Source organism: Biomphalaria glabrata, chromosome 15 (assembly GCF_947242115.1).
Source record: "Biomphalaria glabrata chromosome 15, xgBioGlab47.1, whole genome shotgun sequence".
NCBI classification, from domain to species: Eukaryota; Metazoa; Mollusca; class Gastropoda; family Planorbidae; genus Biomphalaria; species Biomphalaria glabrata.
Window position 1 is genome coordinate 3438057 of NC_074725.1, and position 16813 is coordinate 3454869.

The window sequence follows — 16813 nt, forward strand, 5'->3', positions numbered from 1 at the left end:
GTGTCTCAGATGAGGGAACAATACCTGAACTTCTGGCCCGAATTGCACAGTCCACAGCAGCCATTTCAAAACTTAATTATATGGAAGGACAAAGAGATAGCCCTCGGCATTTCCTCAAACTCCTGCTATTTATTTCTTATTATTTTTAATTCTTGAATATAACAAAGTAGTCTTTCTATTTTGATTGCAGTCTTTTTTATTTCCTATTATAATCCAGCTAAATTTTACATACGACGGTGTACTAAATGTTTGTGTTTGATTGTCTAGGAGCTCTCTTGATACTCACATTAGTGATTTTTTGGTAAATACCTGCTATACACAAGACTAGCATTACACACCGGCCACGCCCGTTGATTTGATCCAGGCTTTATTTTGTTTACAATGTCCGGGACATCCCCTCCCTTTGTTTTACAAATTCCAATCAAATTGGCCAAATTTTAACTATCAACCTAATATACTTTTTGGTCCGTGAATTAGTGTATCTATTACAGTGAAGCGGCTCGGTCTCTTTCACTTGAACCCCCATTTGTTTTATTTAATCTGTGCATCATGATGTTCTCTGAAATAGTCTTTTGACTTGATTTGGAACGGCCAACTTTTATAGCGCCCCATCCCCAGACACATTCACGCACTCTTGCTTTCGGCCCGTAATTCTAGTATCACTTTTGCTTATCCGCTTTACCACCCACCCCACCCCCAGGAGCCACAGTGTGTACCGCAGGAAGGTTACATCTAGGTACAATATCTAACTTAATGAGTCATTCCACTTAGGACAAGTGTCTCTCGTGAAAATTATTCAACATTTCAATTTTGCTATATATTTTATTATTTAGAGATATCGTTTCAATAGGTGAAGCTTATTAGTTTTCTAATAATAATAATAATAATAATAATAATAATAATAATCAAATGTGTCCCACGACATTTTATTAGAGTTCTTCAACTGTCTCTGTCAGAGGTCATCTGCCAGCTACTTTCCTCTATGCCAATGAGGACGAAATGGCGCCAGAGTTGATTTTGTAGCGCTTACACCGTCTTCCTCTAAGCTCGCCAAAGAAGATCGCCTTTGGCATGCGGTTACCTCAAATGCTGGATAGGTGTCCGACACAGCGCAGCTGCCGAATGGTAATAAGTCCTTCTTTACTGTCCACAACGGCCTCCAGCAGAACATGGTTATTTGTAATGTAGTCTTGCCAGCGTATGCCCATTTTGGAGCGAAGGCACCTTTGATGAAGCCTTAAATATCTTCGATAGAGCAGCCAGGTCTCTTACTTTCCTAAATCATTTCATATTCATATTATTTTCGCTGGCATTAAGTTTAATTCTTTTTGTGTGTGATTTTTAAAACGTCTCAAACTCTTATTGCACAATCAACACATAGGATCATGATGTTAATAATTGGTATAAGTTTTGCCTCGCAAAGGTAGTATCCAAAGTAAAACTTTATTTCTCAACTAAACTTTCTCGGCTTAATGTTGCTGGTTTAAATGTCGATGGCACTGTATCCTTGCTCTCCATGTAAACTATTTGACTAAAAATGCCTTCTAATGAAGTTTGTTTTTGGAAATCTTCTTTTAAAGCTTCAGATTTAACTCCATAGATGTAGATTTCATCTCTTATAGCGACCGCTCCATGAAGAGACCATTCACAACTCCAAAGTTTGGCCAAATATTTCAGTTGGAAGTCTCTAGGCTGTGACTCAAACAAGTAAAGATTCCCATTGTTAAGCAGGAGGTATGTTGAACAGCTATGTTTAAAACTAATCATGCCTGTTGTAGGGTGATTAAAAACAGAAATACTGGTCCAAGTATTTTGTGAGGTATCAAAACAAAGTGCCTTGGTCTTGTCTTCATTAGCTGACAAATAAAACACAATGATAAATTGCTCATAGCTTACCACGTGACGTAGTTTCGGAACAAAAGGTAAATCAGTTTTTTCAATAGATATTTCTGTTGCTGGATCCAGCTGCCATATTTTTTTATTTTCAGGCGAAAGGACATAAATGAAAGCGTCAACCACTACAGCAGATGGTTTGATAAGTACGCCTAAAGAAACATTGACTTTTGACCAATTGTGACTTGAAAGCTTGAATACCTGTTTGTTTCTTGAGGTAAAACCTGAGAACATTTCATCCTCAACAGAAATTGATTGACCAATAGCATAGAGCGACTTTTCATAAGCAATAAATGTCACACTCGATCCGCTAAATAAATCAGGGAGTTTGAACCATTTCTTTGATAGAAACGCAAACGCTTTGATTTGCATTGCTCCAATTGCATTTTCCCAGGTAGTGATGGCAATGTTAACATAGTTTCCGTTGCTTCTATAAATAGCCCCAGACGGCCATTGTTCATTGCGTTGACCAACTTTAACCTGGTACATTATAGACTTGATAATAATGTCTGTGGCTGCTTTTGTTTCTTTAACCAGTGGGTGACCAATCAACATTTCCAAACAAGATGGACTTAATAAACAGGTTCTTGTATTTAACAACAAATCAGGCAGGTGTTGTTTTCTTATACAACCTTCTTTGTTTCTTTTCATATTAAAGATCGACCTCCCAAAATCCATGGTAGAATCTTCAGATTTGGCAGAACCTTCAGATTTGGTAGCATATTCAGATTTGGTAGAATCTTCAGATTTGGTAGCATATTCAGATTTGGAATAAACTTCAGATTTGGTAGCATATTCAGATTTGGTTAAACCTTCAGATTTGGTAGCATATTCAGATTTGGTAGAACCTTCAGATTTGGTAGCATATTCAGATTTGGTAGAACCTTCAGATTTGGTAGCATATTCAGATTTGGTAGAACCTTCAGATTTGGTAGCATATTCAGATTTGGTAGAACCTTCAGATTTGGTAGCATATTCAGATTTGGTAGAATCTTCAGATTTGGTAGCATATTCAGATTTGGTTAAACCTTCAGATTCTGTAAGTGTCAAACAAGGTCTAAATTCCAACCACTTTAGCAGGGCGTGTACTACGACATCTTCGGAAGTTGTTTCAAGATCTTGACTTTTAATCAGATTTAAAACATCCAAAAGTTTCATCTCCAAAAAGAAGTCAGTTTTAAAGAAATGAAAGGCGTGTTTCAAAATAAAAGCCCAAACAATGTCTAACACTTCTTTGGATTCAAAACGTTTGGCAATTTTATAATATTCAATGTAATTGTACAAGGACAATGATGTTTTAGCAAACTCTTCACACTCTGTGATTACAAATGGTATTTGTAATTGGTGTGCAGCTTCCCAGATGTTAGTGACATTGTCATTAGTCAAAACATCATGACCAGTGTACAGAGTCTCCAGGATCAACTCAAAAGTTTCACTAGAGATGTCTTCTACTGTCACACACTTCAATTCAGTTTCTTTCATGCCGTATCTAAAAAGTCTCCTAAAAAACCCAGAACAAGCTGCCAGAAGAAACCTATGACACCCAAACTTTGTTATTCCAAGTGTGACAGTAAAATCTTGCAGTTCTTCACATTTCCAGAAGACACTCAAGCCTTCGACAATGCCGTAGGCCACTTGTCGTTTGATCACCATAGTTTTATAATCTGGAAAATAATAAAATTACCTTTCATGATTTGAAATTACTATGTTACGACAAATTCAAAGAAATGAAAGCAACAAATACCGTATTGATAGCTGATGTGCCTGGTAAGTCGAACAGTAGCATTTAATATAACATTTCACAGCACTGTCTCTGGTGTTCTTTAGGTCTTTTGTTAAAACTTCTAGATATTCATTTAGTGAGAGTTGATACATTTGAATGCAAAGTTATATTGTTATAAAAATCTACAGGGCACATAAATCTGAACGGAATTTAAAAAATGCTTAAAAGACAAAACCAAAAAAAAAAACTTATATTACGTGAGGACTAGGGATATTTCGATTTTATTATAGCAGTTCCCAATGCGGCAGGTGAATCTGCCTCAGAGGCGTAGTGAGGGGTCAAGGGGGGCACGAGGCGCCGGGCACTACCCTGAGGGAGAGAGGCGCCCCCAAAAATAAAATGATTGTGAGATTTTTGTTTGGTAATACGTTCTAATCTTATTATTATACTTTTTTTAAAATTTATTAGCCTATATTTCGATTTGATGTTACTAGAAAATGTTATGAGAGGGAGTGCCAATAAAGTATATTGCCCCGGGCGCACGATTTGCACACTACGCCCCTGAATTCTGCCTCCTGCATTTATTTCCTGCCCATTTATCTCAATACCTTGGATTCGAGTAGGTTTTACCTGGAGCAGGCAAATGTCTATTTCTATATTAGACTTAATTTGACATGCATATTGGCCCGTCTCAAGTTTTTAATGCAGGCTTGCGAAATGTGTGACCTATCCAGCTCCATCGTCTCTGAATGATATCTACTTCAATGGGCTGCTGCTTTGTCCTTTGCCACAGTTCCTCATTTGAGATCTTGTCTGGCCGGCGGATCGTAAGAATTAAAAATCAGGATTCGAACCCGAGACCCCCAGTTCGGAAGCCAAGCGCTTTACAACTCAGCCACCGCGCCTCCAATCTGTTAACGTAATTGTCTAAAAAATTTGATTCTATGGCAGAAATGTCGCATGTCCTTTTTTTTTTTTGGTTTTTAGAAATAATAGTAATTTGTAGACGCAAAGTTATTGACTATATTGGAGATATTTTAGTTTAGATAATACATTAGGCCTATTTGTATTATTTTCTTATAATTGAGTGCATTCTATTTTTTAAATTACAATGTACTGTTTCTTGAAAAAGGGGAGATGGTAGGCGCAAATAAATTGAAACAAAAAAAAATCCCATACACCCGCTGCAGATGATGTCAATGTCGTCTGTTTCTGTGGCCCACGGTTCACGAGTGTGTCGTGTGGCCAGCACAGCTACCAACCGCCTTTATTTTTCACCAACAAATGTCAGGTACCCATTTGAGCTTGGTGGACTAAGAGGCGCCCAAAGATCCCGAAATTGAAAATCCCAGTCTTCACCAGGATTCGAACCCGGGACCCCGTTCGGAAGCCAAGCGCTTTAACACTCAACCACCGCGTTACGCCAAAGTCTATATAACTATCTATTTGCTCAGAGTGGAATTTAAACTTTAAAGGTTCATGCTGCTATTTCTGAGCTTGTTCTTAATAACTCGACAGCATAAAATTTGGTCTAAAAGAGTTCCTGTTGAAAAAATTCTTCTTCAGCCTTTTTTTTAAGAAAACAAGATACAAATTATTGATAAAAAACAACAACAATATATTACCTGGTATCAGAACTATGCAATAGTTAACCACGTAATAGGAACGACAATTCGCTATAGCGCTCGTATTTCGCTAATGCTACGAACTGCCTTGTTCAAATGTTAATAATTCATTCCTGGAAACAAGTTTCACTTTCGCTTTCGTCTTGTGATTTGTATAGTACAAAACGTAAAGCTTGGGATTTGACCATTGAATTTGTTTAGGTATAGTTAAGTAAAGCTCAGACGTTGCGATCTATAGGGCATAGTAGATCAGACATATTGTAGTAACTCCAGTGGCGGACTGAAAGGGTTAATGTGTGTACGGCCTACTGATACACACGACTCAGGCCAATCACACAGGTCAACGGCTGTCGATAGACAAGGGACAGTACTGCTAGTTCACGCAAATATGACCCATGTTGTGGTCATGTGATCGAGAGCCTTCACGGACTAGCGACAGTGTGTAACAATAGACAGTTGAGTCCAGGACATCAAGACTGTGTCATGGTACCTTGTGAGTCCTTGAGAATGTAGCTGTACAAGTCTAGAAGTAGACAGAGAAAGACTTGTAGTGTTTAGTAGGCAGTTCTATTGTACAAGAAAGCATTTGAATTTGACGTGGCCAATTATGTTGTATTGGCTTTTCATGTATTTGTCATTAAATGACCACTTTGTTACTTGAAGCTCTTGTTGTCAAGTTGATGTTTTAGATGTGTTGTGTTGTTGGGCAGTGTTTGCAGAAGGCCTCGTAGAGAAGATCGTAACAATATATACAATTTTCTTATTTCATTGTATTACAATGAAAACTGAGTCTATTTCAATAACATTGCAAATGCCATTTTAATATTCTTTCATTTTAAAACCAATTCCGTATAGTGCCACGGTTCTCAACCTTTTTAGGTTAGCGACCCCATTTTACTATTCCCCACCATGCGGCGACGCCAACCCTAAAATAAATATTCTCAGGTAACTGCGCTTTGGATATTGTTTTAAAATCGTAATCATAATGTTATATCTGATTAGCATTGCACAAGCTTTATGATTAATTACGAAATAATATGAAAATTATATTTGCACTTAAATATATTTCTGCTTATAATTAAATAAAAAAAGGACATTTCTTTTATGTACATGCTTTGTTCGAGATCCTTTTTTATGAGTAGTTCCATAATGAAACTATTACCTTCAAAAACATGGACTTTAAAACAATGGCGAAACAATTAAATTTAAACGAAAATGATTTTCAAAAAACCTCACAACACGTGCAAATTTCACCATAGAAATAATATCTATGATTTAAACTGTAAAACTATTTATTCTATGACAATAAAAATGTTAGAAATCATTCTGATTCGTTTTTCTACAACAGTTATCTGGGCTATCCTTTGACAACAGCAAAATGTGGAAATATCAAGTTTAACACTTTAAAAAAAAATTATGCTTCTTTTGGTCTTAGTTGAACCCTGCAAAATCGTCATTCGGCCCCTAACGGAGTCGCGAGACACAGGTTGAGAGCCCCTGGTATAGAATATTTATTTTTTAAAACCTAAATGAAACGCCTGGTCACTCCAATGGTTATTTATTAGCCAAAACAAAACTAAAACCTGAAAATATGGAGCGAAACTTCTAGGAATTATTGATTTGATTTGAATATATCTATTGGTATCTGGTTTGACGGGTTTGCTAGCCATGAAACGCTGACATTTTTATAACAGAAAAATAAGTCTGCTACAATGGTGCTTTTATTATGTAGCGCTTAAGCTGTGTTATTAAATAAAGTTCTTTACGTTATAGCTGTTTTGGCAAGGTAAGATTTGTTTTCCTAACAAATATTTTAACAATTTTAACTAATTGTCTCGTACTTAAAATCTTCGCTGAACTTTAATAAAAATAAATTTAAAGCGCCACCTATCTCATTAAAATGATGTATATTCACATCACTAGGTGTGCCTTATACAAGCGTGTAATTTGTGATTAAACAAAAGTTTTCTCAATTCAAATAAATACATAAAATGTACATAAAACTCTCATTTTTTGTTAGTTAAATAAACATATTTAGAGATGTTTAGCGTGATATTTCCCGGATGTAACAGCAACAAAAAAGAAAGAAAGATTGATCATCATCCTCTTTCTTTTGCATTCCTCATGGAACATAGGAAGAGAGAGGACCATTCTCCTGTCTTTGAGCGCTATACAAATTGTCCCCCTTTTCCTTTGGATTGGTTCCTTTCTATCCTTAGGTACTCTGCCCTCCTATCCAGAAGTCTAAGTCAACACTTAGACCGCATGCCACGACCCGTCACTGGCTTTGCTGTCAGTAGCCGCAGCTAATTCTTGCCTCTACATACAGTTGGACTTCCCACAGCCTGGACTCGCCAGCCCACCAGCAGACAACTACAGCACCAGCCGTACCAGTCATTCACGGCAGCACCTGGTGCACAGGGCCTAATGACACTCAGACCACTTGGCTATAACTTCTTATAATGATACATGTCCATACCAGCTCGTGTTTATTTGTCAACCCTCTGTTAAACTTCCACCCCATTGTAATTCTGTACACTAAACCTCTGTACATAAATATACTTACTGTATTCGTTGCCTGCATCTTAGCTCTGTGGCTGTTAGTGTTGCACTTGTGCAAGTGTTGGTTAAATATAAAATCTCCTAGACCTCATTAAACGACCACAAAACATAAGGGCCTCAGTAAAAAACACGCCACTCTCCACGGTCTCTTGCTAGTTTATTAATGGCTTCTCAGCTCTTTCCTGTCCTCTCGGCTTCATCAAGTACACTGCGTCGAAATGTTCTTTTTGATCTTCCTCTACGTCTTGTTCCCTGGGGGTTCCACTCTATAAGGCCTGTCTAGCTCTGTTGTTGGTATCTTTACTAAGGGTGTGACCAATCCATCTTAACTTTCTCTGTAAGATCTGCCCCTCTATATTTTTCTGTCCACCCACCTTCTACAATTTCAGTACTTTTCCTAGTTCTCTGCACTTGACTGTACTTAACATCACAGAGTTGTACTGAACTCTCCCGAGCTGCGTGTTTTCTCTATAACTGACCTAGATTTGGTCCACAAAAGTTTCTGGACATTAGCAGAAACATAATGAGCTTCTCGAAAGTCCATCCCAGAATACATTCTGGAAAACTTCACACTCCGACACTTGTACATTCTGGAAAACTTCACACCCGACACATGTACATTCTGGAAAACTCCACACTCCGACACATGTACATTCTGGAACACTTCACACTCCGACACATGTACATTCTGGAAAACTTCACACTCCGACACATGTACATTCTGGAAAACTTCACACTCCGACACATGTACATTCTGGAACACTTCACACTCCGACACATGTACATTCTGGAAAACTTCACACTCCGACACATGTACATTCTGGAACACTTCACACTCCGACACATGTACATTCTGGAAAACTTCACACTCCGACACATGTACATTCTGGAACACTTCACACTCCGACACATGTACATTCTGGAAAACTTCACACTCCGACACATGTACATTCTGGAAAACTTCACACTCCGACACATGTACATTCTGGAACACTTCACACTGCGACACATGTACATTCTGGAAAACTCCACACTCCGACACATGTACATTCTGGAAAACTTCACACTCCGACACATGTACATTCTGGAAAACTTCACACTCCGACACATGTACATTCTGGAACACTTCACACTCCGACACATGTACATTCTGGAAAACTTCACACTCCGACACATGTACATTCTGGAACACTTCACACTCCGACACATGTATATTCTGGAAAACTCCACACTCCGACACATGTACATTCTGGAAAACTTCACACTCCGACACATGTACATTCTGGAACACTTCACACTCCGACACATGTACATTCTGGAACACTTCACACTCCGACACACGCATATTCTGGAAAACTTCACACTCCGACACATGTACATTCTGGAAAACTTCACACTCCGACACACGCATATTCTGGAAAACTTCACACTCCGACACATGTACATTCTGGAAAACTTCACACTCCGACACACGCATATTCTGGAAAACTTCACACTCCGACACACGCATATTCTGGAAAACTCTACACTCCGATACGCGCACATTCTGGAAAACTTCACACTCCGACACACGCACATTCTGGAAAACTTCACACTCCGACACACGCACATTCTGGAACACTTCACACTCCGACACATGTACATTCTGGAACACTTCACACTCCGACACATGTACATTCTGGAAAACTTCACACTCCGACACATGTACATTCTGGAAAACTTCACACTCCAACACACGCACATTCTGGAAAACTTCACACTCCGACACATGTACATTCTGGAAAACTTCACACTCCGACACATGTACATTCTGGAAAACTTCACACTCCGACACATGTACATTCTGGAACACTTCACACTCCGACACATGTACATTCTGGAAAACTTCACACTCCGACACACGCACATTCTGGAAAACTTCACACTCCGACACATGTACATTCTGGAAAACTTCACACTCCGACACATGTACATTCTGGAACACTTCACACTCCGACACATGTACATTCTGGAAAACTTCACACTCCGACACATGTACATTCTGGAACACTTCACACTCCGACACATGTATATTCTGGAAAACTCCACACTCCGACACATGTACATTCTGGAAAACTTCACACTCCGACACATGTACATTCTGGAACACTTCACACTCCGACACATGTACATTCTGGAACACTTCACACTCCGACACACGCATATTCTGGAAAACTTCACACTCCGACACATGTACATTCTGGAAAACTTCACACTCCGACACACGCATATTCTGGAAAACTTCACACTCCGACACATGTACATTCTGGAAAACTTCACACTCCGACACACGCATATTCTGGAAAACTTCACACTCCGACACACGCATATTCTGGAAAACTCTACACTCCGATACGCGCACATTCTGGAAAACTTCACACTCCGACACACGCACATTCTGGAAAACTTCACACTCCGACACACGCACATTCTGGAACACTTCACACTCCGACACATGTACATTCTGGAACACTTCACACTCCGACACATGTACATTCTGGAAAACTTCACACTCCGACACATGTACATTCTGGAAAACTTCACACTCCGACACACGCACATTCTGGAAAACTTCACACTCCGACACATGTACATTCTGGAAAACTTCACACTCCGACACATGTACATTCTGGAAAACTTCACACTCCGACACATGTACATTCTGGAACACTTCACACTCCGACACATGTACATTCTGGAAAACTTCACACTCCGACACACGCACATTCTGGAAAACTTCACACTCCGACACATGTACATTCTGGAAAACTTCACACCCGACACATGTACATTCTGGAAAACTTCACACCCGACACATGTACATTCTGGAACACTTCACACTCCGACACATGTACATTCTGGAACACTTCACACTCCGACACATGTACATTCTGGAACACTTCACACCCGACACATGTACATTCTGGAACACTCCACACTCCGACACACGCATATTCTGGAAAACTTCACACTCCGACACATGTACATTCTGGAAAACTTCACACTCCGACACATGCATTTTCTGGAAAACTTCACACTCCGACACACGCATATTCTGGAAAACTCTACACTCCGATACGCGCACATTCTGGAAAACTTCACACTCCGACACACGCACATTCTGGAAAACTTCACACTCCGACACATGTACATTCTGGAACACTTCACACTCCGACACATGTACATTCTGGAAAACTTCACACTCCGACACACGCACATTCTGGAAAACTTCACACTCCGACACATGTACATTCTGGAAAACTTCACACTCCGACACATGTACATTCTGGAACACTTCACACTCCGACACATGTACATTCTGGAACACTTCACACTCCGACACACGCATATTCTGGAAAACTTCACACCCGACACATGTACATTCTGGAAAACTTCACACTCCGACACATGTACATTCTGGAAAACTTCACACTCCGACACACGCATATTCTGGAAAACTTCACACCCGACACATGTACATTCTGGAAAACTTCACACCCGACACATGTACATTCTGGAAAACTTCACACCCGACACATGTACATTCTGGAAAACTTCACACTCCGACACATGTACATTCTGGAAAACTTCACACTCCGACACACGCATATTCTGGAAAACTTCACACTCCGACACACGCATATTCTGGAAAACTCTACACTCCGATACGCGCACATTCTGGAACACTTCACACTCCGACACACGCACATTCTGGAAAACTTCACACTCCGACACATGTACATTCTGGAACACTTCACACTCCGACACATGTACATTCTGGAACACTTCACACTCCGACACATGTACATTCTGGAACACTCCACACTCCGACACATGTACATTCTGGAACACTTCACACTCCGACACATGTACATTCTGGAACACTTCACACTCCGACACATGTACATTCTGGAACACTTCACACTCCGACACATGTACATTCTGGAAAACTTCACACTCCGACACACGCATATTCTGGAAAACTTCACACTCCGACACACGCATATTCTGGAAAACTCTACACTCCGACACATGTACATTCTGGAAAACTTCACACTCCGACACACGCACATTCTGGAAAACGTCACACTCCGACACATGTACATTCTGGAACACTTCACACTCCGACACATGTACATTCTGGAACACTTCACACTCCGACACATGTACATTCTGGAACACTTCACACTCCGACACATGTACATTCTGGAACACTCCACACTCCGACACATGTACATTCTGGAACACTTCACACTCCGACACATGTACATTCTGGAACACTCCACACTCCGACACATGTACATTCTGGAAAACTTCACACTCCGACACACGCATATTCTGGAAAACTCTACACTCCGATACGCGCACATTCTGGAACACTTCACACTCCGACACACGCACATTCTGGAAAACTTCACACTCCGACACATGTACATTCTGGAACACTTCACACTCCGACACATGTACATTCTGGAACACTTCACACTCCGACACACGCACATTCTGGAAAACTTCACACTCCGACACATGTACATTCTGGAACACTTCACACTCCGACACATGTACATTCTGGAACACTTCACACTCCGACACATGTACATTCTGGAAAACTTCACACTCCGACACACGCATATTCTGGAAAACTCTACACTCCGATACGCGCACATTCTGGAAAACTTCACACTCCGACACACGCATATTCTGGAAAACTTCACACTCCGACACACGCACATTCTGGAAAACTTCACACCCGACACACGCACATTCTGAAGCACTCCACACTCTGACACGCGCAAATTCTGGAAAACTTCACACTCCGACACATGTACATTCTGGAAAACTTCACACTCCGACACACGCACATTCCAGAACACTTCACACTCCGACACACGCACATTCCAGAACACTTCACACTCCGACACGCGCACATTCTGGAAAACTTCACACTCCGACACACGCACATTCTGGAAAACTTCACACTCCGACACACGCACATTCTGGAAAACTTCACACTCCGACATGCGCACATTCTGGAAAACTTCACACTCCGACACACGCACATTCTGGAAAACTTCACACCCGACACACGCACATTCTGAAACACTCCACACTCCGACACACGCACATTCAGGAACACCCCACACTCCGACACACGCACATTCAAGAACACTCCACACTCCGACACACGAACATTCCAGAACACTTCACACTCCGACACACGCACGTTCCAGAACACTTCACAATCCGACACACGCACATTCCAGAAACACGCTCTTGTCCTGCACGTTGGCCATTATCTGTGCAGTAAGTTCATTTATAACAATAGGATGAATTTAAATTTTAAATGTGACAATTATTGACTATTGAAGAAAAAAAAAAGAATGAGCTTGTTATTTTTGTTTTCTTTCATTTTCTTGTTTTCAGACTTCATAAAATGGTGATCAAACGAGAGGTAGCGCACGGCATTGTCCAAGGTTTGAGTGACTTCTGGAAATGTGAGGAACTGCAAGATTTTACTGTCATACTTACAAGAACAAAGTTTGGGTGTCATAAGTTTCTCCTGGCAGCTTGTTCTGGGTTTTTCAGAGGACTGTTTAGATCCGGTATGAAAGAAACGGAATTAAATTGTGTGACTCTAGAAGACATCTCAAGTGAAACTTTTGACTTAATCCTGGAGACTCTCTACACTGGTCATGGTGTTTTGACGAAAGAAAATGTCATTGACATCTGGAGGGCCGCACATCAACTTCAGATAATATTCCTAATAACAGAGTGTGAGAACTTTGTGATTAAGTCCTTGTCATTGGAGAATTATATTGATTACTTTCAAACAAGCAGATTTCTAAATTCTGAGACTGTCTCAAAAACAGTTTGGTCTTTTATTCTTAAAAATGCAAACTCCTTTTTCACAACAACTTTTTTTCTTGAATTGCCTTTAAGTGATGTCTTAAATTTAGTGAAAAGTCAACATTTAGAGGTGAATACGGAAAATGATGTCATTAAAGCGATTTTAAAATGGACAGAGTGCAAGTCCAATCTAGAGAAGCAAAGTAAATCAAATCACGGCGCCAAGAGACGTAGTGACTTGCCTTTACGGATTCCCAAAAAACTTAGAAGTGACGATATCAACAATAGTTTAGAGATCAGTCAAGAAAGCTTGCAAGTTGAAACAGCTATTAATGAAATAGATGCTGCGAAACCCAATACTCCAGATACAGAAACTCGCTCGGACAAAACGCTATCTAGATTTGACAAACAAAACTTCTCAGCAAGCAAAGAAACAAATCTAGGTATTTTGATCTCCCACGTGAGAACATGTCTGGCAACTCATGACTGTTTGGAAATGCTGATGAGCCATCCGTTGGTCAGAGAAAATAGAGTGGCACACGATATAGTGACCCAAGCTTTATTCTACCAGCTTCAAATGGGTAAGAGAAACGGACAATGGCCGACGGCCGCTATACATAGAAACAACAGTCTCTTTGAAAATCTGACATTAGCAATAGTACAGACAGCTGACGAAATACAACTTCGAGCTTTCTCGTTTTTGAGAAAGAAATGGCAGAATACAAAAATTGGACTTTTATATAAACGAGACTTTACATATTTTTGTGTAATAGATAAATCTTTATTTTTCTTCTTTATAACCAAAGAGCAAAATGAAGAGAGGGACGTGGGTTCAATAAAAATTTTAAAATTAATAGGAAACGAATGGAAAGCAATAAATGTTACCTTGTCATTGAGCTATTCAAAATTCTTTACAGCAGCAGTCAATGAGTTTATTTACATTATTCAAAGTAAAGGAAAGAGAATTTGGAGACTGCAACCAACATCCGAAACTGTAGTTTGTATGGCTGATTTACCAGACGACCAGCCAATATGTCACGTGGCTTGCTATGAACATTTGATATTGACGATGCATTCAAATACTGTTGAAGGTGTTGATGAGACTCAAGTTCACTGTTACGACACCTTACAAGACAGTTGGTCAAGACTGAACACCCTTGAAGGTCCAGCCAAAGGAATGACAAGTTTTAAAGATGACCAGTCCACTTATCTCTTGCAGTCCAACGGCGATGTGTGGAAAATAGTCAAGTCTCAGTCAGACGTTGTGGATTTTGAGCACGTGGTCAAACTCTGGAGTTGTGACTGGCCACTTCATGGAGCGGTCACTTTCATGGATAAACTCTATATTTATGGTGTCAAGTCTGAAACACGTAAAGATGACCCACAGCTGCGGACATTCTTAAAAGGTTGGTTTAAAAAAATAATCCACATGGAAAGTGAATCGACTGACAGTTCAACTTTTATACCAATTATCTTAAGCAGAAAATGTTTGGCGTAAAGGAGCGTTCTGTCTAGTTTTGTACGCTGTTCAGCCTCACAGACAAAGTCAAACATCTTTTTCTACCATGCGTCACAAAATAAAATTTCTCTCTCAAGAAAAGCTAAACGATCGATTGAACAAAAAAATGACAATAGCTGTTAATGGGGAATCACTGTAAATGATGGAAGATAGTTATTACCCTTTGAGATATGAACTTACAACAGTAAAAAATTAAACAAGATTACAAGGAGAGTTTGTGTTATCACATAAACTCAGAGGCGGCCCCGCCCATGGACATTCAAGCCACGAGCTTGTTTTGTATAAAGTAATACAATTTCAAAGACTCATTAGGCGTTGTTTCTCACTTGAAAACAAACCAAATAATTTATCAGAACAGCGATTTGAAAGAATTTGTAGTGACCTAGTTTAGTTAGAGGGTATGTTAGTTTTGTAGATAAATATATTGTGTATTGTTTTTTTAGCGACGGTAAAAGTAGTGACGTAGTCAGACAGACGAATGGCGTTGTAGAATGCGGAGACATGGAGAACAAGATGGCTAGAGCTTAGAGAAGGTTAAATAGTGATAGAGACAGATAAGTAGCGACGGAAAGGGAGGCAAGACAAGCATCCCATTTGTAAATAAATACATCAGTTGAAGAATACAAATGTCTTGAGTACGTTTATCTTGTTAATTGTAATGTCCCTTGGCTAGTTTAGACTGGTTGAGGGAAATATAGTTGGATTTGCACAGCAAACAAGATCCTAGCCAAGACTAATTATTCGACGCTGTTTTTCACAGAAAAAATGAACTGAGCTTATACTTGATACACTAATTGATTACATTGCATCTATTGATGCTTTTGAAATGTTTGCGATTCTAAATGCATGTCCTTATGTGATGTAGGACTTTGTTACCTACATTTTATAGAGACATAGTTAACAACAAAGTAACATGTATTGACCAATTCTAAATACTTATTTTTTTAGATTAGTATCTGGCTATGAACGCCACTTATCTACAGATTGTATCTTTTGTTAAATTTGTTCGATTATATGGACATCTAATTAGACCTAATTTTTGCCTTGTTTTGATATTTTGCTTTCCAGTAACGACACAGTTGTAATTTATTTTCGAAAGATTTTATAGAACCAGAACAATGTAGTCTTTTCAGGCTCATCACATTTTTGTGTCTTCTGTGTTAAGGCGTTGTAATGATGATAAAGGCTAAATAAAGTTATACAAAAACATTCTTCCATGAGCAATGTTGTTATTTAAATGGGAATATAGCGCCTTGTTTTTACAAAGCTTATTTAAACTCATTCTGTCTGTCTGTCTGGCCAAAAGTTTGTACACGTTATTTTTACCACAAACACAAAAACTCGGATCGAGCGGAAATTTTGCAAAAATTATTTCTTTTGCCGGGCAACACAGGAATAAAAAAATATTAACCAAATAGTTCATTAATTATTTGCATTAAATTAGTTTGTTTTGCATCTCAAAACAAGGGAAATAGTACTTGACTGAAGTAGTGGTATATGCTGAATTATTCCCCTCTATAGATAGTCATTTGAGGCTTATTACAAATTTAATTACATGACTGAACCAAACTAATTGATACACTTAATATAAGCTTTTTTTTTAAA

At 39.3% G+C, this 16813-nt stretch overlaps 2 protein-coding genes across 2 annotated transcripts; one reads left to right on the forward strand and one right to left on the reverse strand.

The window, feature by feature from the left end:
* Positions 1 to 802: 802 nt before the first annotated feature.
* LOC106051522 (uncharacterized) lies at positions 803 to 5338 on the reverse strand. Its single transcript, XM_013206701.2, has 2 exons — positions 5242 to 5338; positions 803 to 3557 (listed from the first exon to the last, which is right to left on the reverse strand). Exon 2 carries the CDS (start codon positions 3544 to 3546, stop codon positions 1444 to 1446), a length of 2103 nt encoding a protein of 700 aa, XP_013062155.2. The 5' UTR covers positions 3547 to 3557; positions 5242 to 5338; the 3' UTR covers positions 803 to 1443.
* A 1532-nt stretch (positions 5339 to 6870) lies between these two features.
* On the forward strand, positions 6871 to 16419 carry LOC106060986 (uncharacterized). Its single transcript, XM_056012677.1, has 2 exons — positions 6871 to 7027; positions 13267 to 16419. Exon 2 carries the CDS (start codon positions 13277 to 13279, stop codon positions 15185 to 15187), a length of 1911 nt encoding a protein of 636 aa, XP_055868652.1. The 5' UTR covers positions 6871 to 7027; positions 13267 to 13276; the 3' UTR covers positions 15188 to 16419.
* The last annotated feature ends 394 nt before the right edge of the window (positions 16420 to 16813 follow it).